Here is a 23266-nt window from a genome sequence, read left to right as displayed (position 1 = left end):
TTCATATCGTATATGGAATAGAATTTAGATTAATATATATTATAAAATACACATTATGATACGCAACATGGTGGAAAACGGAAATGCGGAATGACAAAAGGAAAATACGAGAGAGAAGCTGACGAAATACCCGATTAACCGACACAATATATATGTAAATACTATTATAGGTATATACATGCATTAATTTATATAGGCACGCGTGATGAAAAAACATGTCCCAGAAGAGATAAAAATTTGATTTGTGCAAGATAAACTTTTATCTGTCGATACTTATAAAAAAAAAGTAAGACAATTAAAAAAGTATAAACTTTTATTCCAACTTTTTCTTCTATTATATAGATCAAGTTTTTTCTCTGTTCTTATAATTGAGAAATATAAACCATCAGAAACATATTCAAAAGATAAATTTAATGTGTATACTATAATTACATAATTCTTATTAAGAAGACTTATCGCCGTAGCTACACAAGTCGTAGTATTTTTGCAGGAAAGAGAGGTTATAAGTAGCACATCGTCACGATAATTATCTATCCTTAACGGTCACGCGCATATTTATCATCCTCGAATTTTCCAAGTAACTGCGCGCAAGTTCAAGATAATAAATCGAATATCTTTCACTATGGCAAGTAAAATCAAGGTAAGAGAAATTTAATTTTAATCTACACACTTTAGAAAAATACGTTGATCAATCACTTGAAAGAGAATTTCTGGATTCTTGATTCACATATGTCACACTATTTTTTAATTATTTAATTATTTGACTAACCTCGAAGATATTTAAGGTTGATTTTGAAAATCACTGGAAACATATATCTGTGGTGTACTACATTATGCTATTAAATTTGACATATAGCATGAAAATGTCGATAAAAATTTCTTTGCATATCACAAAAGTGATATGTAGTAATTAATATATATGTATATTAAAGTGTATGTTAAACAGTAATTCTAATAAAAGTACAATAAAAGTGTAATTCTTTAATATAAATGCAATATAAATCTAAATGTATGTAGAATTCTTACTAATATTTTTTTATATTTTTCAGGTGGGAATAATATGTGGCTCGGGTCTGGGTGATAGCCTGAGTAAAACATTCAATTGCAGCAGGACCACAAATCGCGAGAATGCAAAGAATGATTTCGGATATCCATCCAGTGATCTCTACCATGGATGTATCGATGGAGTAGATATAGTGCTATTGGCTAGGTAGAACTCTTTGTAAATCCTTTGACTCTTGTCTACTTCTAAAACATGCAATCTAGGCTTATGTGTTAATAACTATTTTGCCTTTTACTACAAAAAAAAAAAACATTTCTGTTCATTTAACGATGTTTGATTCATGTTTTGTTGATAAAAATATCTTGGTATTATATTTTTTCAATATAGACATGGTGCAGGACATGTGTTCAGTCCTACTCTAGTTAATTACCGTGCTAACATAGAAGCATTAAGACTTGCTAAATGTACCCATATATTGGCATCTACTGCATGTGGATCATTAACAGAGTCTATCGCTAGGGGACAATTAGTCGTGCCTGATAGTTTCATAGATAGAACTACTTTCAGGAAGGGTACGTTCTATGATGGAACATCTGCTAAGTATAGCGGTAAGTATATCACGTTTCTCTTTTTTTTTTACAAGTATAATTTTTTTAACGTTCATTCGAAATTACAGGAGTATGCCATTTGCCGATGGAGCCTGCGTTTGATCCGCGAACATCGGAAATCTTGTTGCAAGCCGCAAAAAAGTTGGGATACAACATAAGGAAGGGTGGGACAATAATAACTATTGAAGGACCACGCTTTTCATCTAAAGCAGAGAGTAACGCTCTGCGTCTTTGGGGTGGACATTTGGTCAACATGACTATATGCCCAGAGGTTTAAATATTATGAACACACACACACACACAAACATATGTGCACATACAAAATATTGTATAATATTTTTATTTGGCCCAAATTAGGTGTTCCTAGCGAAAGAAGCAGGTATTTTGTACGCAGCTATAGCCATGGCGACCGATTACGATTGTTGGAGAGAATGCGAAGATAATGTTCATGCAGCTGACGTATTAGTTGTGTTCAAGCAAAATGTTGATAAAATAACAAATGTGTTACTAGAGGCAGTGAAACTCATTGACTGTGGAGATTGGGAGCAGGATATTTTTAAATTAAAGGTAATATTTGTTATTAGGAGTCATTTGTGCATACAAATACTATGGAGATATTTTTTCTAAATACATACTAGAGAACAGTACTGAGAGAAATAATTTTCAGAATTTAATTGAAAGCAGTAAATAATTTTCAGAACTTGATTGAGAGCAGCAATGTGACTGTAAAGAAGTAAAGCTTTTGCTTGCAAAGTACAATGAAGAGAAACCATGCTTATATATATAATCATAACTATACTAGTATCAAGTATGTAAGATTTCAATGAAAGTTTTTATAAAATTCTTATATATTTCAAGCGCACAGAAATCTGAATATTATTCATACAGAGGACTTTTATATAAAGAACCAATTTATTTTACAATATAACTTTTATAATCGCTAATTAGCTTTTATAAAATTATTACATAAAAGTATGTTATATATACTGTTGTAATTCTATGTACTTTACCTTTCACATTCTACAAAACGTTTTATCGGGATAAGTATGTATTTGTTGTACTGCAATTAGGTAGTACAAGCATCTAAACATAGAGTTGCAGTTCCATTTAATCTAATTACATACATATGCTTACATGATCAAATGCAAAAAATCAAAGGACTGATGAAAGGATTAGATTGGTATTACATAGTTGGACATTTAGTAACGAGCGTATAAACAAAAGATGCTGACAAGTAAACTTAATATTTATTATCTACACAATTACATTTACCTATACAATTCGTAAAAGTCAATTGACTGTATTATCATTTCTTTAAACGTATCTACATAATTGAACTGCCAATATACATATATATATTAGTTTTCCATTTTTATTATATGCCAGGCTTCTTTATGTAGACTTATGGAGCAGACAACATTTAATCAGTATTGTCATCGATTTTCGCTAGTGTGATGTATGCTTAATTAAAACATTGTACATTGGTCTGCATTTCACAATCTTGCAACTTAAAATATAATATGAAACCATGGACTTTATACATGGATTTTTTTTATGTACAAGCAATTTACATTATGATCAGTGTGAAAAATTAAATTGTTTTAACAACATGAAATTATTCTTCAGAAAATATATCTTTATGATATATGTCTATAATTTAATACAATATATTCACAAAAAAGAGACTCATTTTGTGCAGTTTGTAACGGTGCTAACTAAAAAATAATTTAACTTACAAATGGAACAATTGATTAAAAATATATAGTCTGCATTTTCTAGTAATTACAATCAATAATGAATTTATATTAGTATAAGATACAAATTAAGTTCCCATCGCTGTGACGGTCACTTGCTAATATGGATGATTCGAATCGTCCATATTGGTAAGCAACCGTCTCGCCGCGAAGCCACACGACTCAACGGAATTTAGTTTATATCTTACATTAGATAATATAAAAAAGTCGATTATTTTCTTGCAACTTGAATTTTACAAAAGAGAGATTTGAAAAACTTTTTTATAAGTCAGTTTACTTTTTTCGATAAATTCGCTGGTAGGATAAAATACCTTCAATCTGTTAAAATATTTAGGCTGGATGACGATTATAATATGTATATATGTACTCGCGTCAATTAAATGTTCATGTGATATATTAAAATTCGTAGACTTTCGACATTATGACATTAGTTTTCTATACAGATATAATATGATCTGCAAATATTACGCGTATATGAAACATGTTTTTATAGTTAATAAATTTATTTGAAGCAATAAAATATACTATAAGAATACGTGACATGAAACTTCTCTTAATATTCAACAATAAGATATCCATTTTTTCTAAACTGTGATTAACAATTTGTTAAATATTCACATGACTTGTGAATGCTTTTTACATGATGTAACAAGATGTGTGTATATATATAATATATATATTTTTTTTCTTCATAAGTCTTGATCTCTTACACATTAATGAAAAGATCAGCTTTTTACCTTTATATATAACAGATTAATGGATAATAAAATTGCATTGTTGCAATTCTATTTAGAAACGCTATACATTTTTATGTCGCAATAACGTGTAAAATATGTTGTGCTGTTTCCAAGTATATCAAGAAGACATACAAGTCGAAAGCATACAATTAATGATATTTGCCTGAGAATCCTTATTATCATCTATAACTTCAATTGATTTATGTTTAATACTTGGGAGCAATATGTATAAAGGAATGCACAAACTCTTATGCATAGTTCCGAGCAATATTACAGTTTATACATTGTTCTAATTTCATCGATTTAGAAAAATAACTATTTTTGAAAAAGACTATGTGACAATTTTCTTCAATTGTAGCAAATTACGCGATTCATAATTATTAAACGTAATCGCTACGGAAAAATCGAAACAAGTTTTCTGGAAATGCAGTATTCTTTTTACATATTAATACAAGTGAGGAACTTGTACGCACCTGCCACTAGATTCCTGATGTAACAGAATTATATCATCTGGATAAATAAAAGGAAGTACGACGTTCGGGAGAAAAAAGCGGACTCTAATTAAACCTTACTATCAACCATATCCACGTTGATTTTGTAATAGACATACGGGAAATAATCACTTTGGCCAAAACCTAGTCCTGGTATATCCACATTCTATTCAAATTAAAATATCATATAAATACAAGTACTTTCTGCATAAAAAAATCATATATTCTTTAATCTCGTATATATATATATAATATATATATATATATATATATATCATATATATAATAGACATTTAAAATTTTTGATTCTAAAAAGTAATATTTATTTAATAATATTACTTTTGCAATATTATTTACAAAAATGACAAGAATAAAGTTTCAAAATTATGATTAAATATTACTTTACTTTTAATAATACAATACAGTAATTACGATATCTTTATTTAAATTACTTACATCTTGATTGTGTTGCGCTGTTGAAGCGGTAGCAGATGAATCTAAGTGAGCATAAAGCTGATTTAGAGCGTCACGTAATCTCCTCGCGCATTTCTTATGCGGATGCAGTAATATTGCTTGGAAATTGACAGGTAAGCCATATCTATAAATCATATATATTAAAATATGTAACATATAATATCATATTGTTATATTTTTCTCAACAAAATATATTAATATGTACAATACCTAAGAACGGATTCAACAAATACACGCAGAGCTTTAACATGAATCCAAGCACAAAAACATTCACTGAAATTCACTTTCAACCAACGGACAAGTGGTCCAAATTGCTTCTTTTTATCAGTTACCAACTTCGTAATTTCATTCTTTCCTGTGATGAGACGTAATATTATGATAAATTTTATTCTTTGGACATGACTTAGCTTTTAAAGATGTTTAATACATCAAATTTATGTTCATTCTAAACTATTACTACGTGTGTGTCCTAAGCAGATTATAAAAGATTTCAATATTATAACAAACCTGCTGCTAATTCCTCTTCGTTATATGTAAAATCTCGTACAATAAACTTCTTTTCACGAGAGTGCAATTTAAACTCATCCATTACTTTTTTAAATAAAGTAACTGTGAATAATCCGTATTCAGAATCCTGAGTAATAAGTTGTGTACTGCGCGGTACAATCATATCTGTCAGTTTTTCGTAACAACTGTACCATTCCTGAAAGTTGGATCTAAAAGCACAAGATACACATAGATGCCAGTTTATTTGATTCAACGATCTAATATATGACAACTTTATAACATATTGTATTTCGAATATTAAGAGTTCTGTAACTTCTTATCTATTTTTAGCATATGTGTCAAAAAGAAAGCTGTAAATGTATTTACTCACTTCGGTACAATGACAAGCAAAGTAGTTAAATATTCGCTGTCCAGAATAAAGTGTTCTTTCTTTACTAAGTCTGCTAAATTACGTGTTAATAAACTCCCCCTAGTACAGATGAAAAATTACATAGTGACATTTACACAATTACATTCAATTCAAAATATATCAAACTTACGTCTGTTTCTTTTCTAAATTTTGTAAGCTGCCTTTCAAATTGTTATATATTGTGGATTTAGTTTTTAGATCAGCATCAATCTGTCCCACTTGTTTACTGATAATATCCGCAATATTCCTCAGAGACTGTTTGATGGGGTATTTAGCCATGTCCCACTGGAATCGAGTTATATATGATGGCAGATCACCTAGTAAATTTTAAATATTAATCCAATTGTTTTGAGATGATATATAAATCTTGATAAGCAATTTCAAGTCAGAGCTTTAGAAAATATTTCTATATTTTTCAGCGCATAATTAATAGCAAGTGTAAGCTCTATAGATTTATAGTATATAAAAATGAGATTTATAGATTTAGTAAAGATTTAGTAAAATTTTAAAGAAATTTCTTAAACAAAATATTGATGTATTTCTTAAACTCTGCATATATTATTAACATATACAAATGCTTGACATATATTTTTTTGTTATAAATAAATTCAAACATTATTTGAAATAATGTTATTAAAAGAATATTTAAAATAAAAAAAAAAGAAAAAATGATTTTCACACAAACAACTTCTTGATTTTACAATGCTGCTTATTCATCATTAGCATTACAGGAAAGAAGCAGGACATACACAGAGTACATCATGCAATCCACAATAACCAAATTCATAAACAAACTTTATACTATTTATATATAAGAAATCCTTTTTACAAAAATATGTATAATTATTTCATATTATTCACACCAAATTTTGCTTTTACGTTAATATTTATAATGCAGAAATGTCTAATAAAGATAAATTGTAACTGTAATAATAAAATTTTTACTTAATAATCTCTTTGTAATGAATAACTTTTATATTTGTATATATTTGTACATGCAGATCTTAGCAATATCTTGAAAAATCGTATTGTTTTTCGCATTTATCACTACATCTTATTAACTACATTGTAATTACACAAAAATTTGTGTGTTGATTTAATTAGACAAGATAAATCCTCACATTACACATGCACATGTACCTATAAACATTTACGTATATTAATATTGTGTGTAGAAAATAATTAATTATATAATTTATTCTTTTTCGCAATTATCTGCATTATTTTCTTATACATATATTCTTGAGTAAAGTTACGTTTTAGTTCGTATATATTCAATGAATTTAAAGAAATTTTAGCATAATGCGAATATGCGTTTGTATTGAAAAATATGTACATTCGAGAAAAAAGTATTAAATATAGTGATATCTAAGTCACAAAATTTTTCGAGAATTTGTATTTTAACAGTATAAACTAATATACCTTTCTCTGCACGTTTCCTCACAGGTGTATATGTAGACTTTTATTATTAACATATATGATTAGCCATCGCAAATTAATGTGCAACATAATGCAATATAATAAAATAAGCCAAATAGCTCAAATAAAGAAATGACAATTTATTACATGTATAAAATAATAACGTAAGTAATAGTACATTATCTGCAGTTCCATTATCTTAAATCTTAAATTTTAAATATATATAATATATACAATATATATATTTAATTTAAGATTTATATAGGTATATGACATAATTCCTGTAGCTCTTATACTATATAAGAGCATATAAATTACATATGAGAACTATAAAGTGCATTTGTTTCTTATTAAGTTTTATTCTAATAATCATGCAAAGTATTAATTATAAATTCATGTACCGATCGATAAATATTTATTTCTACCAATGCTATTGTTGTGCTAGTGCTGTGATCTGTGCTATCTACAATACCATTGTTTTGTATATGTATTATCGTCTGTGCTTATAATGTGACTCTTTTACTGAAATTATAATTATTAAAATAGGAATTAAAGATTAATATTAGGAGAACAAAAATATAATTTAGGATGAAATAATTGGAATGGAATAAAAATATGTAAAAGATTTTTGGGTACATTTAAGTGTTAAATAACATTTCTCTCATCATTTCTCCTTTTTATGTCGTTCGCTTTCCTAGATTTATTTCAGTCATGTCCTACATATGTGCGTAAACGATATTAAACATAAATGATAGCAAATGTATATAAATATATATTTTTTATTTTATATTAACAAAAGTTGCTGTACTTCATAAATGCAAAAGCGATACGTGGAAGCTGTAGAGAAATAAAGAAAAGCAAAATTAGGAGAAGAAGCTGAATTATCTGGTGGATAACAGATATATACAATATGCAAATCGATCCACCAAAAATGAGATATCGAGCTTTTATACGTTAATATGTAACGGTTATGTAAAATTATAATATAATTATACATAACCAATATAGAGGAGGGAAGAGTGAAGACAAACGAGCCAAAAATCAAAGATATATCAACGGAATTTCTTGAAGAAAATTGTGAAATAAAGATATGCACACTCACACATCATAATTAGGATCATCATGTGCTATGGAATTTTTTCCCTTAATAGCTTCCGGTTTGTTATCATTCATTAAATAAATTCAATCAGTAAATTGTTAGTAAAGTCTTTTACTACACCTCGAAAAAAATGTCTTACTTCTATTTCAAATATTGTTATATTTATCAAAAGAGAGATATTGTCACATATTTTTGCCGTTTTCTTACTACTAAAAAATTATGTTTTTTATATTTTTATTTATATAATAAAAATATATTACGATTAAAACATAGTAATTTTTTAATTAAAATAATATGAAAAACAACAATAAATTCCTCCTTATTAAAATTAGAAAGATGTATAGAGTTATACATAATTTTATAAAAATTTTATAATAATACATATGTATTTATATAGAGATATGTAAAACACAAAATTGACATTTAAAGAAATAACTAAAGTATAAATGCATTGTATTTACTATGTAGTGGAATTTGAAACTAAAATAAATAGTTTATTTTCTGTGTTTACATTTATTTTCAGACTTTTTCAAACGTGTTTTTATCATCCTGAAAATTATAAAATAATAATAATATAGGTATCTTTAATCTGACAATCTCTCTCTCTCTCTCTCTCTCTTTCTCTCTATTTTTTTAATTTTCCTGCAATTACTTCTCAAGAAAACATGATAATGATTCAGTCGCTAGATCATCGAGACACGTGGTGCACGGGATGAACAAAGCTTTGCAGCTATGTATCAAGGAGGAGGACAAAAAGGAGAAGGATCTCGTATCGGCTGGCAGTGGCAGGATGGGTACCTGGATTCGGCAAATTGCCACTATGGTCTTGGTCTTGGTCGTTGTTTTGATCCGCATCGTCATTGTCGTCGTCATCATCACCTCCAACCGATTTGCGGGTAGATCGATCTGGATCTTTCTCAGTGGTGGTCCGCGGACGTAACGGCTGCTGCCACCCAAACTCCCCTTCGCTGCTACAGTTCGATGAGAGGGAAGAGAGGGTCGGACTCGCGGGAATGGGACTGGAGCGCGGCGTCGAGGGTACAGAAGCAACGCACCAATGGGTATGGTAGCAAGAATATATCGATGAGGCATAGTTGTTGGTCTGAGCTTTGGCATCACAGATGCCCTGAAGATCGTACGACAGCTTCTTTTCGAACATGGAGAAATGACCATCGTGGTGATATTTATGGGAGCTATGGTGATGATGGTGATGATGATGGTCGTGGCAATGATGACGTTGGTGATGATGCTGACCTAAACAGGCGGCCGTCTCTGGTTCGGACTTGTCCAATTCCCTCCACTGCCTGTGATGCTCCATCGTAGTCTTGTGTGATGGTGTAACAGGGGTGTTTGGCGGGGTGTCCGGACCCCCTTCGGGGCTCGAGCTCTCCCCATCCATTGATGTTTGACCTATCCATTACAGCCCAGTCCCAATCTCCACGCGATCTTTTTTATTGTCTTGCTCAACTATTATTGTCTCCTACGCAAATGCCTAACGACAATGCTGACGAAACTGAATGAAAAATAACTCAAGAGAAGAAAATGTAGAGTATTTAGCGTCAATCGTCTTACTTTAACCAATCTGAGCGATGAAATTCAGATTTAAATGTTGAGTTTCAATGATAATTTAATATCAAACTCAACTGATGTATTAAAAAATGTATGTATTAGACATAAAAGGATAAGCAGCAATCTTTTCTAAAGTGAACGATGCAATGTTGAATAACATTGCAAAACAATTTAATGCATCACCTAACACGTATACTTTAAATAACCTTCTACGATATTTAAAATTTAGGTGGTTTATGTGTAAATTATATACTATATATGTATATGATCAAAAACTTTCTCCTTTATGTGAACGATCATAATTTTTATACATTAGTTTGAATATGTTCAGAAAAGAATTTAAAATATATAAATTTTTTGTTTAAAATATACATAAAATATAAAGTATGATTTCTCGTATTAATCATCTTATTAAACGTTAAATACTCCAATATACTGCAAAAATAAAGTAGAAAAGACGAAATAGAAAAACTAAGCAACAAAAAGGATATTCGAGAGAATATAATTGATAAAATTCACGAAATGTATATACTGGAAAGTAAAGAAGTAACAGTCATCGTGACTTGAAATTATATGGTGCATCGCAAACAGATAGTAATATAAAAGGACTGATGATAACAAAACCAAGGAAAATGAAATCTTGTAGTGGCTAATTAGAGCTTGGTGACCACAGTAACCCAAGCAATCTCTTGCGTCCTGCGGAAAATTTTATCCAACACGTGTGTGGTCCGATAATTCCACAAATCTGTCCATATTTTGTTTCGTTTGTCCTTTTTTATATGTTATCTTGTGTATTTATTCGTGTCTCGAGACGCATTTTTTTTTTCTTTATACCTTAATAACTTTTGCGTAGTGCATATATATACGGGTATTTATTAATAAAATAATAAAAAGGGTGGGGAAACAGGGTTAATGTGGTCAAAGTTAAATAAAAAGTAAGCCAAGCGACATCACAAATTTAAAAATAAGACTGTCATAGATAATAAACGGAAACAACCAAACACATAAATAAGCATTCTACGAATATATCAACTAGATATGTACTATTATATGAAGCATATCACATTTGTAGGTAATCTTTTATAACTAAATATATAAGTATTAGAGTATGTATTAAAGTATTCGTTATTTCAAAAAATATATTGCAAATCATCTTACTTTAACCATGTAACTATTTGATATTATCTATAATAGATAATATAAAAAAGGTTTAAAATAGTTATTCTCAATCTTTGATATGCACCATACACATATATGTTAATACATATATACTACAGGAAAATTTTGTCTGTATTCACCTAATTAAACTATTAAAACAACATGCAAAATGTTCTAACATTATGCAACATATCATATTTTTTGTACGTACTGTCTGTGTATACAGACAAAATTGTCATCTCATTTTATCAAACTACGGTACGGGGCATTATGGAGAGAAACGGGGATTATGCTTCTCTAAATGTGAACTTATATTATTATCTCCAAAAAATCAAGTAAAATCTGGAGTAATTATAACTGATAGGTATCAAAGATCATTGACAAAAAAGGTAGTACTCGAAGTAGTGTGCATGTTTCGTGTCGTGTATAGTATTCATTGGTGCGTTAGTTAATCAACAGACTGTATTATTCTAAGTTTGAGCGTTATAAGAAAATGATGCATAGACAATCGATCGATACCTGTTGGCAAGGGTCCAAAATATTTTTTTACCAATAATAATTCGTAAAATTATTTCTATAATCCTTTTGATCAAATCACAGATAACACACGCAATGCACACTTATCCAAACAGTATTTTGAATAGTGCGGATTGCAATATTCTATGAATTAGCATCTTCTAGTGTAGCGTATATACTGTTTTCTATTCTCCATCAAGATCGAGAATATAAGTTTGAATTATCCAAATAAATGTAAAATAATATCTCACAATATTTATTCACAAACGGAATTGGCGTTCTTTTATAGATTATTAGATTAAATATCGCTTAACAATCAAGATAAATATAAAATTGATTGAATGAAAAAAAAAATGAATACAGATAATGGTTTGGACCCCTGAATAAACAATTGAATCCTCCATCATATGGACAATATTGTCAAAAGAATATAAAGGCCCAAAAGATAACGAGTTACTTCTCCTACTTACTATTGTTGGCCATCAGGTTCTCATGTAGCTTGTCCCTCTGATCCTCCAGTACCTCACCCAAATACGTTGCCACTTTACGCGTTACTTGCTCCACGTATCCATCGAGTTTGCCTAAGTCATCTGACAAGCCAACCAATTGATCCAACGTTCCGACCTTCAGATCCGGAATGTGAAATTTGTAGTTCACCGATAGAGAATGCTGCTTGGATGTTAAATTGTTCATAGTTTCCCACGTTTGCTGACAGGTTTTGTCTCCAGGCGCGGAAATCAACCAATACTCCGTCATTGTGAATAGTATGCTTTGCAACTAAAGTTCTAACAAACCTGAAACAGTACATCGTGACACCAGTCAATTTAAAATTCTTAATTACCTTGTTTCCAAGTACGAACAAATTATTAAAAAATCTCTTTCAAGTGTACACATGTAATTACTTAGTTGCTCATTTTTCATAAAAAAAATTTAAGATAAGCTAGCTCTGTATCTTTTAACTAAACTTTTTGCGCGATTCACCTCTTCTCTTCTTTTCCACGTTGCGTTGCGAGGAAAAGAGAAAAAGTAAGTTGTGTAGTTCAGTTAAAAAGAACAGAGCCCCCCCCCCCCTCCCCTCCCTCTCTCTCTCTCAGGATGCAAAAGGGTATTAAATTACTGAAGAATAACAAAAAAGTAATTTTACTCTCCAAACTCGCTTTTATGACTTTTAATTGCTGCATTCAAATAAATACAGATCGTATCATTTTACAATCTCGATAAGTGTAAGGGTTGATCACTTCTGGATTGTTCTGGATAACCACCTGCTGCCGTCCTGTCAGCCACGCATCGAACCGGTTGCACAGCGTGCACACCGCGCCACTTGCATTTGCGCAACAGACAGCGGTCGAGACGACCCGCGATGACCGAACGATCGTCAGATGGAAAGACAAATTATAAATTCGCGGGAAAATTTGCGGATTGTGGGATGAGCCGCACGGAAGGGGGTGTGGCACGGCAGGAGCATCGCGTCCGCTTGTTATGTAATTAGGCGCCTTTTCCACGTGATCGTACGAACGGATACACCGCAGCCGATCGATATCAAGAGTGAATTAAGAGCGAAAGGGAGACAGAGATAGGGGAAAAAAAAAAAAAAAAAAAGAGGAACTCGCCAAGACGGGCGTCAAAGAATGGTGCGTTCTTGGAGGAGATCTCTGGAGATGAGAATCGAGCTCTTCGAAGAGATATATGGATGAATCCCATGACGGAGGGGGGAATAGCCGCCGTCAGCAACCCAATGGCGTCGGCGGACCTCCAGCCGCCCTCGAAGAGATCGATAACGCGCGACGCGTCGGCGATGGGCGCGGAGGAGCGTGAACGTACGACGCGAATCACAAGGTTGAAAATTACACGGCGAAGAATCGCTGAGAATCTTTACGGACGGTTCTTCGACGACGTCGGTTTATTCGTGACGTTTCGCGTCTCGGGAACGAGATCGGCAGGCGCGCGGTGTGCCTCGTCCGAGAGGCGAGTGTAACCACTAGCTATACGTACCAGCGGGGAAACAGCCGAGCCTCCTCCTCGTCGTTATCGTCGTCGGTATCGCGCGGTCGGGCGCCAGGTCGGCTTTCCACCGAGGATACTTCAGAGGATCTCGCAGAATGGACGACGCTGCTCGTCGACGACAGGACCGTCAGAGACCATTGTGACCACTCACGTGATGACAGTTTGCGTGCTGCTGCCCTGCGACCCGCCCGACAACTAAGCCGACTTGTGGCCCAACAACGCCATGCCGTCAGCTGACTCCGCGCGCGCAGCGATGCTGCCAACTGCGGCCATGTCGCCCGGATTACTCCGACTGTGATCGGAATCGCTGGGAATCGCTGGGAATCGCTGGGAATCGCGCGTCTGCAGTCCCGCTTTTTATTCCGTCGTTATTTATTGTCATTCGTCGCTGTCCTGATTGGGAAAAATTGTAATAATTGAGTATCCACGTCATACGAGAAAGTGGAGTTTGTAGAGAGCGATTGGCAACCCTGTCGTTGGGCGTGCTTTGTAGAGACGCCGAGACGAGAAGTGGAGAGGTCGCCATTTGCCATCATTCCTTACGATCGCGTTGCCACACCACGCTACGCGTCGTTTTACGAATAACGTTTTGCTGCGTTTCGCAGCATTCCATTCATCCTATTGTCCATTGTTGTCTTTCGTTAATTCGAAAGTGAAAGAAGACATTTACACTTAATATATTAAAGTATTTATTAATATTTGTGAAGCATCTTATCGTCATGGGTTGCGATGGTGGTACTATTCCCCGCAGAGACGAACTCGTTAGAATAAAGAAGAAACCAGAACAGGTGAGTTTGAGAAGTCTCTATAACCTCGCTTGGAAAAGTTCGATTTTTTATTGCAGTTTCTGTCAGAGTATTTTCAATTTTGAGAGTCTCATTGCTTTTAGTAAGTTTTTTTTGGTAATTATATAAAATACATTCGCCACCTCCGATTTTGATAAAATTACAACTCATTCGACGCGTTTTCATTCAAAACGAAAGAATCTGGCAGAAAAACGCGTCTGCCCCACGAACATTAATCATTAAAAGTTGACGACTATTCAAGTTAGGAAATCTATTCGGGGCTACACTGCCCCGAACACCAAGCATTGCTGTCCACGCATAGGTTAGAACCGTTAGAACTGATCGTATATGATCATTGTATAGCCGCTCCGCGAATACGAAAAAGAATAAACTATTCTATCCGCTTGGAACTTAAATGCCAGAAAGTTGCTGCCAAGATAGTATTTTTGCTTGAAATTGACAAATGATTAAATGAACAGATTTCCTAACTGAATAGTCGTCAACTTTAACGATTAATATTTCCGTTCGTGGGGCAGACCGCCGCGTTTTTCTGCCAAATTCTTTTGTTTTGAGTGAAAATGCATCAAATGAGCTTAATTTTATCAAAATCAGAGGCGGTGAGTGTATTCTATAATTATCAGTTTTTTTATTCTTTTATTCTACAATTTTGGGCTGATTCTAGATATGTTTTTACTTCTTTATGTCTGCACTACCTGAACTGGTGTTGTACACACAATGCAATATGTTGAAGTGAAACAAATATATATTTGTTTCACTTCAACTTATTGTATTATGTATACGAGGGTGTATTCTGTTTCACGCATGATGTACATAATGTATCATTTATCCTTGTTACTCATCACATGTTAAACAAGGACAATTGATGTGCATCATGCGTAAAACAGAACACTTGTAGATAGTGCAATACATAATCTCACACACAACTTCTTTTTAAATTATTTTTAATATAAGTTACTTTAAAAGAAAATATTTAATTATTTACTTTCTTATATTATTACTCATATTGCGTATTTATTATGTATGTATATATTTATTTACAGAAAGATAAGGAGGCAGAATTAGCTTTTAAATGGAAGCACTGTACGATACGGCAATTGCCACTGCAACCACCAATCGTAAGTTGCAGCTTAGGTCGCCTGTACAGTAAAGAAGCTGTGTTGGAAGGTCTTTTGGATCGCAATACTCTTCCAGAATCTGCCGTACACGTTAAAAACTTGAAGGATGTAAGGAATCTCAATTTAACACCAAATCCAGCATTTGATGGTGATAAGGCAGAGAAAGGAGATGGTTACAATGATGGAAGCAAAAGCCCATATATTTGTCCAGTCATTGGTTTGGAGATGAATGGAAAATATAAATTCTGCTTCTTATGGTCATGTGGCTGTGTAATGAGTGAACGTGCCCTTAAAGAAGTAAAGAGTACAGTAAGTAAAATTATTCAGTATAGTTATATGGAAATAAATACTAACTGAATAAGTTTTATAATAAAATGTTAAATTTTACAGTTGTGTCACAAATGTCAGCAACCATTTGAAGAGACAGATATAGTCATATTAAATGCAGAAGGTGACGATGTGGAACTCATGAAGGAACGAGTGGTGTTCAGAAAAGCTAGTCAAAAGAAGTCAAAGAAGAAGAAATTAGATGAAGATGTATCAACAGAAGAAAAGAAGACGGATGAATTGCCCAAGAAGAAGATGAAGAAGGAAGAGAAAATAATTTCTAAATTGAACAATAATCACAAGGAGGCCAATGATCCTGCTTATAAGAAAGCTAAACGCGATTACAGTGTTGCAAAAGATCCTAAAGCGTCGGAAGTTTTCAAAAGCATTTTTACCACTCATAAATCTGCAACAGAGCAAGACAGAGCGCACTGGGTTACTTATAATCCATTTTATAATTAATGTATATAAAGCAGAGTCAGAAATTATGTCCTTAGAAAGAAAATGTAAAAATTGATATTATATTTTTGTGATTTAGTCCTGATCAGTATTTGCGAGTTCATTGAATTTAGATATTTTCAACTAGGTTATAAAAAAATGTAACAAATGTTTTTTACTTTACATATTTTCAATTACATAATCTTATTTTTTGAATTTTCCTTTTCAAAATAAACAAAATCATTCAATTATGGTAACGTTAAATAAAGATATATTAATTTGAAATACACAATCCATGATTATGAGTTAAGCAAGTTCCAAAGCAAATACTGATTAAGGAGTTAAAAGATTTTAAAGTATATAAATAAGCAAAATGTATAATTTAAGATTATTTATGTGTTAGCTTAATAAAGATAAAGCTGTTAAATATGTAATTTTTTATATCAAAATAATTTACATAATCTACAAATTTATGTTGTATATTATATGTTTTAAAGGCACATAATCTAATTTGTATACAAATTTCTTGGAATTTAAATATATACTCCAATTGTTTAAAAAAATTATATTGACTATGTGTTTTAAATACATAATCCTTGCAAAGTTATCAAATTACATTTGTCCAGGTATCCTATGCACAACCAAAGCTCGAATGGCTCCAAATATTCTTAGTATAGCACGTTTCCTGCGCGAATATCTGTTCAATCCCAAATAATTACACAGATACACAATAATTGTCACTATAATAACTATTACTATTATGTAACTCCACTGATGTACGATCACATGTTCTTGATTTTCTTTCGTGTCATAAGCCATAATGTCGGAGTCGAGATGTTGCAATGTAGAAATACCAGCACCACCAACTCGTCTCTTAAGCCAGAAAGTGTCCGTATCTTGCATTACTGAATTTACTGCGCTTATAGTATTTCCTACAGAAACCATCTTCTGAGATTTGTAAAGTTCTCTGCGAGAAAAAGATAATAAAATGTTCGCAAAAATCTAAAAATAATTAGTAACAATAGACAAGTACATAATCTGTTTAAAACACTTTAAATAAGAGCAATCTACAATATTTTTAGCTGTAGTCTTAGTTTTCTATTCTTCATCACAATTATAGGGCAATTGGGAATGCAATTTTTAAATATTTTCTTCTAGCATTTACTATTTTGAAATAGGAATTTCAAGATAGGAACAAGAAAAGGATCAAGCAAAATAAAATGTATTTGAAATTGAAATAATATTTATATATGTATGTGAAATTACTTACATTGGCACAGATTCATTAACTGGAATAGGAACGGCATAGACAGGAGTAGTACATAATGGAAGAGATCTAAAACTGCTTACTGGTTCATTAGCTATTAAAACTTTACTATGACGACTAAAATGATTTTCCTTCATTCGATATGGTAATTCTCCAATCTCTATATTACTGGTCGTTTTAACAGTCTTGTGATTATTCTGATTTTCATCCATAAAAATAGTAGGTATGTAACCTGTTGTTGTATATTCTAAAATAGCGTCGAGCATCCAAAAACAGGCTAAATAAAGATAATAAATTACAATAAATAATATATCCAATAAAATTATACAATTTTTTTTCAAAAGTTACAAAATGTTTCAAGAAATAAAAAATTTGAAATATTTTCTAATGTAAAATATAATATTTATCAGTTTTTATTAAAAATATATATTTAACATATTTTGCCATTAATATTTTTTTTGTAACACATACATTTTTGTAAATGACTGTCATCGATACAATTTGAATCTCCATAAACAACGAGTCTACCGGACGTACTCATCTGTTCTTTGATATAATTCTTTTCATCGTTTTGAGCTGCTAGTATTTCATTATGAAATTTAATATTAAATCCAACATCATTTTCATTTGTCACTTGTAAAAGTCCAAGTATTGGTACAAGTGTAGGTATTCCTGACTTTTTTTCCAGAAGCTCTTGACCCTGATCATGTAACTCTGCATACAGAACTATTCCACCCTTTGGGAATCTGAATAAATGTAAAAAAAAATCTGCTGTATACAATCTAAACTAGTTTCCCTGCGTACAAAATATTTTACCTAGTTAATGTAGTACCAGACGCAAATATGACTGGCGCGTGCTGGCCAAGGGTAAACTGACCGTTTCGTACTTCGTCGCTAAATGCCACACCCCAATTAGGATAAAGCAGATCATTTATGGCTGGAATATTAGCACCTCCCGTTTCAGGTATCCACCATCGATGGGTATTCTGATCATAAAACTTAATTTCTCGCATGACTGCTATATTGTACCAGTCTGCAAATACGATTACTGATAGACCATTCTCTTCCACATCCCGTTTTAGCTTCGTCACCTGCAATTGAAACCATTTCACGCATATAGAAAGTATGTGATCTTATAAAACATAACTGCATACTTCTTCAGGAAAAAATTCTTCCTCCGTATCTACAATAAGCAAGGTCCCATAATTTCTCGCGTCAAAACAAGTGAACGGATGACCAAGCACTTCAAGATAATATCCTGTATTACGTAAATGTTGATACATGTCTTTAAAATTAGTATGTATGTGATCCCCGTTCCAGTCAAGAGGATTGTTTTTTACGCGCAAATCATCTCTAGGGAAATATCCGGGTGGATATCGCAAGTTATGGTACTGATCCCACAAGATACGTTTACTAAAGAAATAATGAGAGATATAAATAATTTATTAAATAATCCTTGCAAATATATTTTTTGGTACATTTATGTTCAAAAAGTCTTAATTTTACTTACTGTCTAGGAGGCGTGGGTATAACTTTTGCCTGCAATGGAAGCATTACAGTTGATTGCCGTGGTTTACCTACGCCATCACTCTCAACCGTGAGTGAGATATGACCTATACAGAAATAAATCTGCTTATAAATACAAATCAAATTAATAAAAATTAAATTAATATTTAAACCTTGTGCAATGCCCTGCCAATCGTGAGACGTTGATGGGACTGTTATAGCGACTGCTAACCAGCCAGACCATGGCCACAAGACATCGCTATATGTTATCGCCACATCAATATGTTCACCATTACCGTTACCAGTATATGGATGCCAGGTAAGATTTACTACATTTCCAGCAACACCCAAACCATTTATTATAGTTACATTGACTATTGTTGGCATGCCAGTATAGTATATAGCTTGAGTACAGTATGGCCACATATACTGACATTCCGTCAAATCTATGTAGCTAGTTAACAAAAAAATTGATTATCGCATGATATAATCGAGATTTTATTGGTCTTATCTATTTATTTATTTGATTTTTTATGATAAAATAATTATGCAATTATTATATCATTACATATGTATAAATAATATATGTAATTAATATAAATCAACAGAATTAATTAACTAAATAAATATACACAATCAATATCAAGACAAGAAAAAACTACATTAACTATTGTATAATAATTTTTTTTTCATTACTTATAAAGAAAAACTTACCTTGGATGAAGTGTAACGATAGGAATATATGACTGTAAAAAATGAAACGCCCGCAAAAGATCTAATTTTCCCGCACCTTGCTCAAACATACTAATCCCTGGTAAGCGACGGGCTGAATTTATTAACGCTTGTTTCATACTTGCCGGTGTTACCTATACAAATATTTAATATATTACTTATAAAACACAAAACATAATAGAACTATGTTTTTTACAATATTCTTTCTCTGTACAATACTCAATGATATTGGTATTGATGAACAAGTATGAAAAATCTTATGATTACCTTATCCTTATTAATTTTAGATCCATTTATTTCTACAAACGCACTAGCTAATAACGCAACTGCACCAGCAACAACGGGACTAGCAACAGAAGTACCGGAAAGACTTCTGCATCCATTCTGTAAAGCGGATACTCTTACTCCTGATCCATACGTGACTAGGTCAGGTTTGATTCTACCATATCCATAAGGCAATTCCCAAGTGGTCATACCGCGCGAAGAAAACCTTGCTATTTGATCATCCCAATTGATACCTCCTACACCAATCACATCCATTTGATCGGCAGGATTACTTAAAGTACTGTGCAAATGAAATGCTATGACATACAAACTAATCATACTTATAGATTTAAAAAAATTTTTAAGTACACAAGAAATTAAAGAAAAATAACTCAAACTTAAGTAAAATATAACTAAGATCCAGTTTTGAAAAAGTGATCACTTTGAAGATAGAGAAGCAATTTCGGATTTTGATAATATGTATCTGAAGTTTTAAATAAACTCTAAGAAAGTTATATTATTTTATTTACCCATATAAAGGTCCATCATTGCCAATTGCCGATACCATAATAATACCATTAGCTGTAACTTCCCATACTTTATCAACAAATGGTTGGTCCATAAAATCTGGACTACCAATGCTCAGATTTAGCACTGTTATCTTGCGAAGTATAGCATGATTGAATGCATCCAAGAACCAAGAGGTATAAGACACCTATTATATTTCAGATATAAATTCTTTTAAGTCATAAAATTATAAATAGGAAAAGAGCATGAAGAATAGAGATACCTGATCATTAGTAAAAACACGGAAAATATAAAGATCTGCATCTGGAGCAAAACCAAAACAGTCTCTAGAGGATGATGCAATAACACCAGCTACAAATGTCCCATGACCTAGGCCATCCTCCCGAGTATTCTCATTCGTCCAATTTATTCTTTCTTTGATGTTCTTGAAATGTGGATGGCTAGCAGCAAGCCCGGTGTCAAATATCGCTACTTTTATATCTTTTCCAGTAATGCCCATTTTCCATAGTACATCAGCTTCGAGCATATAAGTAACTTGCTTCGGTATAGCTCTTAATAACTTTCGAGATGTATGTCGGTTTGTTGATTGTCCAGACTGAACATTCTGAAATTAAGTTTTTCCTTGTGACAACATCAAATATATCATTTAATATTAAAATCAGACATATATAATTATCTTATTTTTATAATTTGCAAACTTACATTAGTTCTTTTTTCAGAATTTCTGTCTTCTAAGACATTAGAATCATTTGATGTTATATTGATAAATTTTAAAGTTCTATATATAAGTCTCTGTGGTGATACAGTCTTTACAAGTGGATGATTATTTAAAGCTTTAAGTCCTTCGTACTTATCTGTTTCTTGTAAACGTACGATATCAAAATCACTAGGATACATAGATGCTGCATTGTTACGCAATATGATTTTCCAGTTCTTAATGTTAGACAAGTTTAACGCAGTTCCTATATAATTCTCTCGTGTATGTGCGTTGTAGTAACCATTAAATTTGATTATATACTCATTTTCAACTATACTAGACGAGAAGGTAACTTGGACTTCTTCATCATGAGTATCATGACAGAAAGATCCTGGAGAGACCAATGTATCATGCAGCGAAAATTCTACAGTACAATTATTATTGTTACGTTTTTTAGAGCTGTTGTTACAGTGATTACAGTTTAACCCATGAGAAATGCAGAGCATAAGTAACAAGGAGATGTATAGCAAACATGTGTGCAGCTTCATACTATTAATTCTGCCTGAGAACTATGCTTCATACTTAGTTAAAGTTATAGCAAATACTAAGATCTTCATTAAAAAGATTTGTAAATATCAACATAAGCAACTTATCCTTTCACAATAGAGGATATTCGTCATTCAATCATCATTCTTTCGGTATTCACTTTCAGTATTCGTCATTTCAATATTCAATATATTCATTCAATAATCATAAAGTAATGGTTTTTATAATTGATTCGTGATGCAAATTAAAATCAACTTTTTGTATCAATTAACGATGGTTCAGGCAATCCGAAACGATCCTGAAAGCAGCCACGAACGCGTGCTCGATCTTTTTAATAACATTCTTCACATCTTAACCTCAAAGACTTCTGCGGGAAAATATTTTAAACCATTTTGAATGATTTTTCAGAACGCATTTTAATTGCACGTTATTTTAGATCGTTGCAAAAATGAATAATATCGCATTGATATGAATTATTTCGAACACAGCTTGTTAATAAATTAAATGTATACATAACTGTATAAGTAAATGAAAGAATAATAATAATAACACACAAATGCAAAAAAGAAAGATATAAAAGAAAGAAAGAGATAAAGATAAAAAAAAAGAAGAAATGGCTACGTTCAGCAGACTCAACAGTTGAGTGAGCGCTCTCTGTTATTGGTGTATTCTTCTAGATTTAAAATTTGATTGGATGATCTAAAAGAATACACCAATAACAGCGAGTGCTCACTCAACTGTTGAGTCTGCTGAACGTAGCCTTGTATTTACCCATGATGTAAGAATATAAGGGCCTACGCACAATAGAAGAAATATTAGGAACAGGGGCTCTATTCTTGAAAAGAAACGTATACGAAAGTCTAGGGAAATACTATAGTATACGTAACGTATACTATAGTATTTTCCTAATTTTTCGTATACGTTTCTTTTCAAGAATAGAGCCCCAGATATTAAATATAAAGGTGCTTTTTCATGCGCAGCACGCTGTAGCAGTAATTCGTTACTATTGGTTAAGAATTTTATGTAAGCTAGACGACGCACTTCCGGCGCAAAATACATTTTGCCGCAGTTCGTTGAAGTTGAACCGAACGAACAGCAAACAGCAAGCGGCAAAATCGAGAAAGCGTACAATATGTCCGTCGTTTCATTATGAAAATATTATTTATTGCAATAAATATTAGGAAAATAAACGAAAAATGGCTTCGGATAAGGTACGGATACATGTTTGTAAATTAGATCATTTTATACTTTACCACAAATTTGAAAAAGTAAAGTGTAAAGTATAAAATAAT

At 32.1% G+C, this 23266-nt stretch overlaps 4 protein-coding genes across 5 annotated transcripts; 2 read left to right on the top strand and 2 right to left on the bottom strand.

Annotated features, from left to right (window-relative positions):
• Positions 1–498: 498 nt before the first annotated feature.
• On the top strand, positions 499–2515 carry LOC108782133 (S-methyl-5'-thioadenosine phosphorylase). Of its 2 annotated transcripts, none has more exons than XM_018550312.1 (6): positions 499–640; positions 1050–1210; positions 1571–1611; positions 1680–1882; positions 1969–2178; positions 2310–2515. In XM_018550312.1, exons 1-6 carry the CDS (start codon positions 623–625, stop codon positions 2346–2348), a joined length of 672 nt encoding a protein of 223 aa, XP_018405814.1. In that variant the 5' UTR covers positions 499–622; the 3' UTR covers positions 2349–2515. The 2 variants fall into 2 exon arrangements, with proteins under 2 accessions (XP_018405814.1, XP_018405813.1); XM_018550311.1 differs by having other exon boundaries at positions 1391–1611.
• A 1929-nt stretch (positions 2516–4444) lies between these two features.
• Vha44 (V-type proton ATPase subunit Vha44) lies at positions 4445–13963 on the bottom strand. Its single transcript, XM_018550404.1, has 8 exons — positions 13737–13963; positions 12215–12538; positions 6114–6300; positions 5945–6043; positions 5575–5783; positions 5278–5422; positions 5050–5191; positions 4445–4759 (listed from the first exon to the last, which is right to left on the bottom strand). The coding sequence occupies exons 2-8, from the start codon at positions 12498–12500 to the stop codon at positions 4664–4666; spliced, it is 1164 nt and encodes a 387-aa protein (XP_018405906.1). The 5' UTR covers positions 12501–12538; positions 13737–13963; the 3' UTR covers positions 4445–4663.
• A 328-nt stretch (positions 13964–14291) lies between these two features.
• Positions 14292–16472, top strand: LOC108782200 (protein RTF2 homolog). The gene is made up of 3 exons (XM_018550405.1): positions 14292–14536; positions 15595–15978; positions 16060–16472. The coding sequence occupies exons 1-3, from the start codon at positions 14468–14470 to the stop codon at positions 16456–16458; spliced, it is 852 nt and encodes a 283-aa protein (XP_018405907.1). The 5' UTR covers positions 14292–14467; the 3' UTR covers positions 16459–16472.
• A 537-nt stretch (positions 16473–17009) lies between these two features.
• S1P (membrane-bound transcription factor site-1 protease) lies at positions 17010–22373 on the bottom strand. Its single transcript, XM_018550403.1, has 12 exons — positions 21434–22373; positions 20994–21335; positions 20734–20918; positions 20207–20504; positions 19922–20073; positions 19381–19661; positions 19212–19314; positions 18856–19114; positions 18518–18792; positions 18173–18447; positions 17705–17978; positions 17010–17401 (listed from the first exon to the last, which is right to left on the bottom strand). Exons 1-12 carry the CDS (start codon positions 21974–21976, stop codon positions 17047–17049), a joined length of 3342 nt encoding a protein of 1113 aa, XP_018405905.1. The 5' UTR covers positions 21977–22373; the 3' UTR covers positions 17010–17046.
• Positions 22374–23266: the final 893 nt, after the last annotated feature.

This window comes from Cyphomyrmex costatus, unplaced genomic scaffold (genome assembly GCF_001594065.2).
Source record: "Cyphomyrmex costatus isolate MS0001 unplaced genomic scaffold, Ccosl1.0 scaffold97, whole genome shotgun sequence".
In the NCBI taxonomy this organism is placed as follows: Eukaryota; Metazoa; Arthropoda; class Insecta; order Hymenoptera; family Formicidae; genus Cyphomyrmex; species Cyphomyrmex costatus.
This window is presented reverse-complemented; position numbering and strand designations above follow the sequence as displayed.

What these genes read in the sequence shown, in the direction of transcription:
- LOC108782133 (XM_018550311.1), top strand. An exon ending in ACATGACTATATGCCCAGAG is followed by an intron (nt 1,883 to 1,968) that starts GTTTAAATATTA and finishes GGCCCAAATTAG; the next exon opens with GTGTTCCTAGCGAAAGAAGC. An exon ending in AGGATATTTTTAAATTAAAG is followed by an intron (nt 2,179 to 2,309) that starts GTAATATTTGTT and finishes AATAATTTTCAG; the next exon opens with AACTTGATTGAGAGCAGCAA.
- Vha44 (XM_018550404.1), bottom strand. Translation starts at nt 12,500, where the DNA reads ATGACGGAGTATTGGTTGATTTCCGCGCCTGGAGACAAAACCTGTCAG. An exon ending in GAACCTGATGGCCAACAATA is followed by an intron (nt 6,301 to 12,214) that starts GTAAGTAGGAGA and finishes AAAATTTACTAG; the next exon opens with GTGATCTGCCATCATATATA. An exon ending in CAGCGCAACACAATCAAGAT is followed by an intron (nt 4,760 to 5,049) that starts GTAAGTAATTTA and finishes TAATTTGAATAG; the next exon opens with AATGTGGATATACCAGGACT.
- LOC108782200 (XM_018550405.1), top strand. Translation starts at nt 14,468, where the DNA reads ATGGGTTGCGATGGTGGTACTATTCCCCGCAGAGACGAACTCGTTAGA. An exon ending in TAAAGAAGAAACCAGAACAG is followed by an intron (nt 14,537 to 15,594) that starts GTGAGTTTGAGA and finishes ATTTATTTACAG; the next exon opens with AAAGATAAGGAGGCAGAATT. An exon ending in TTAAAGAAGTAAAGAGTACA is followed by an intron (nt 15,979 to 16,059) that starts GTAAGTAAAATT and finishes TAAATTTTACAG; the next exon opens with TTGTGTCACAAATGTCAGCA.
- S1P (XM_018550403.1), bottom strand. Translation starts at nt 21,976, where the DNA reads ATGAAGCTGCACACATGTTTGCTATACATCTCCTTGTTACTTATGCTC. An exon ending in AATGATGGACCTTTATATGG is followed by an intron (nt 20,505 to 20,733) that starts GTAAATAAAATA and finishes TCATTTGCACAG; the next exon opens with TACTTTAAGTAATCCTGCCG. An exon ending in ATACCCACGCCTCCTAGACA is followed by an intron (nt 19,115 to 19,211) that starts GTAAGTAAAATT and finishes TTATTTCTTTAG; the next exon opens with TAAACGTATCTTGTGGGATC.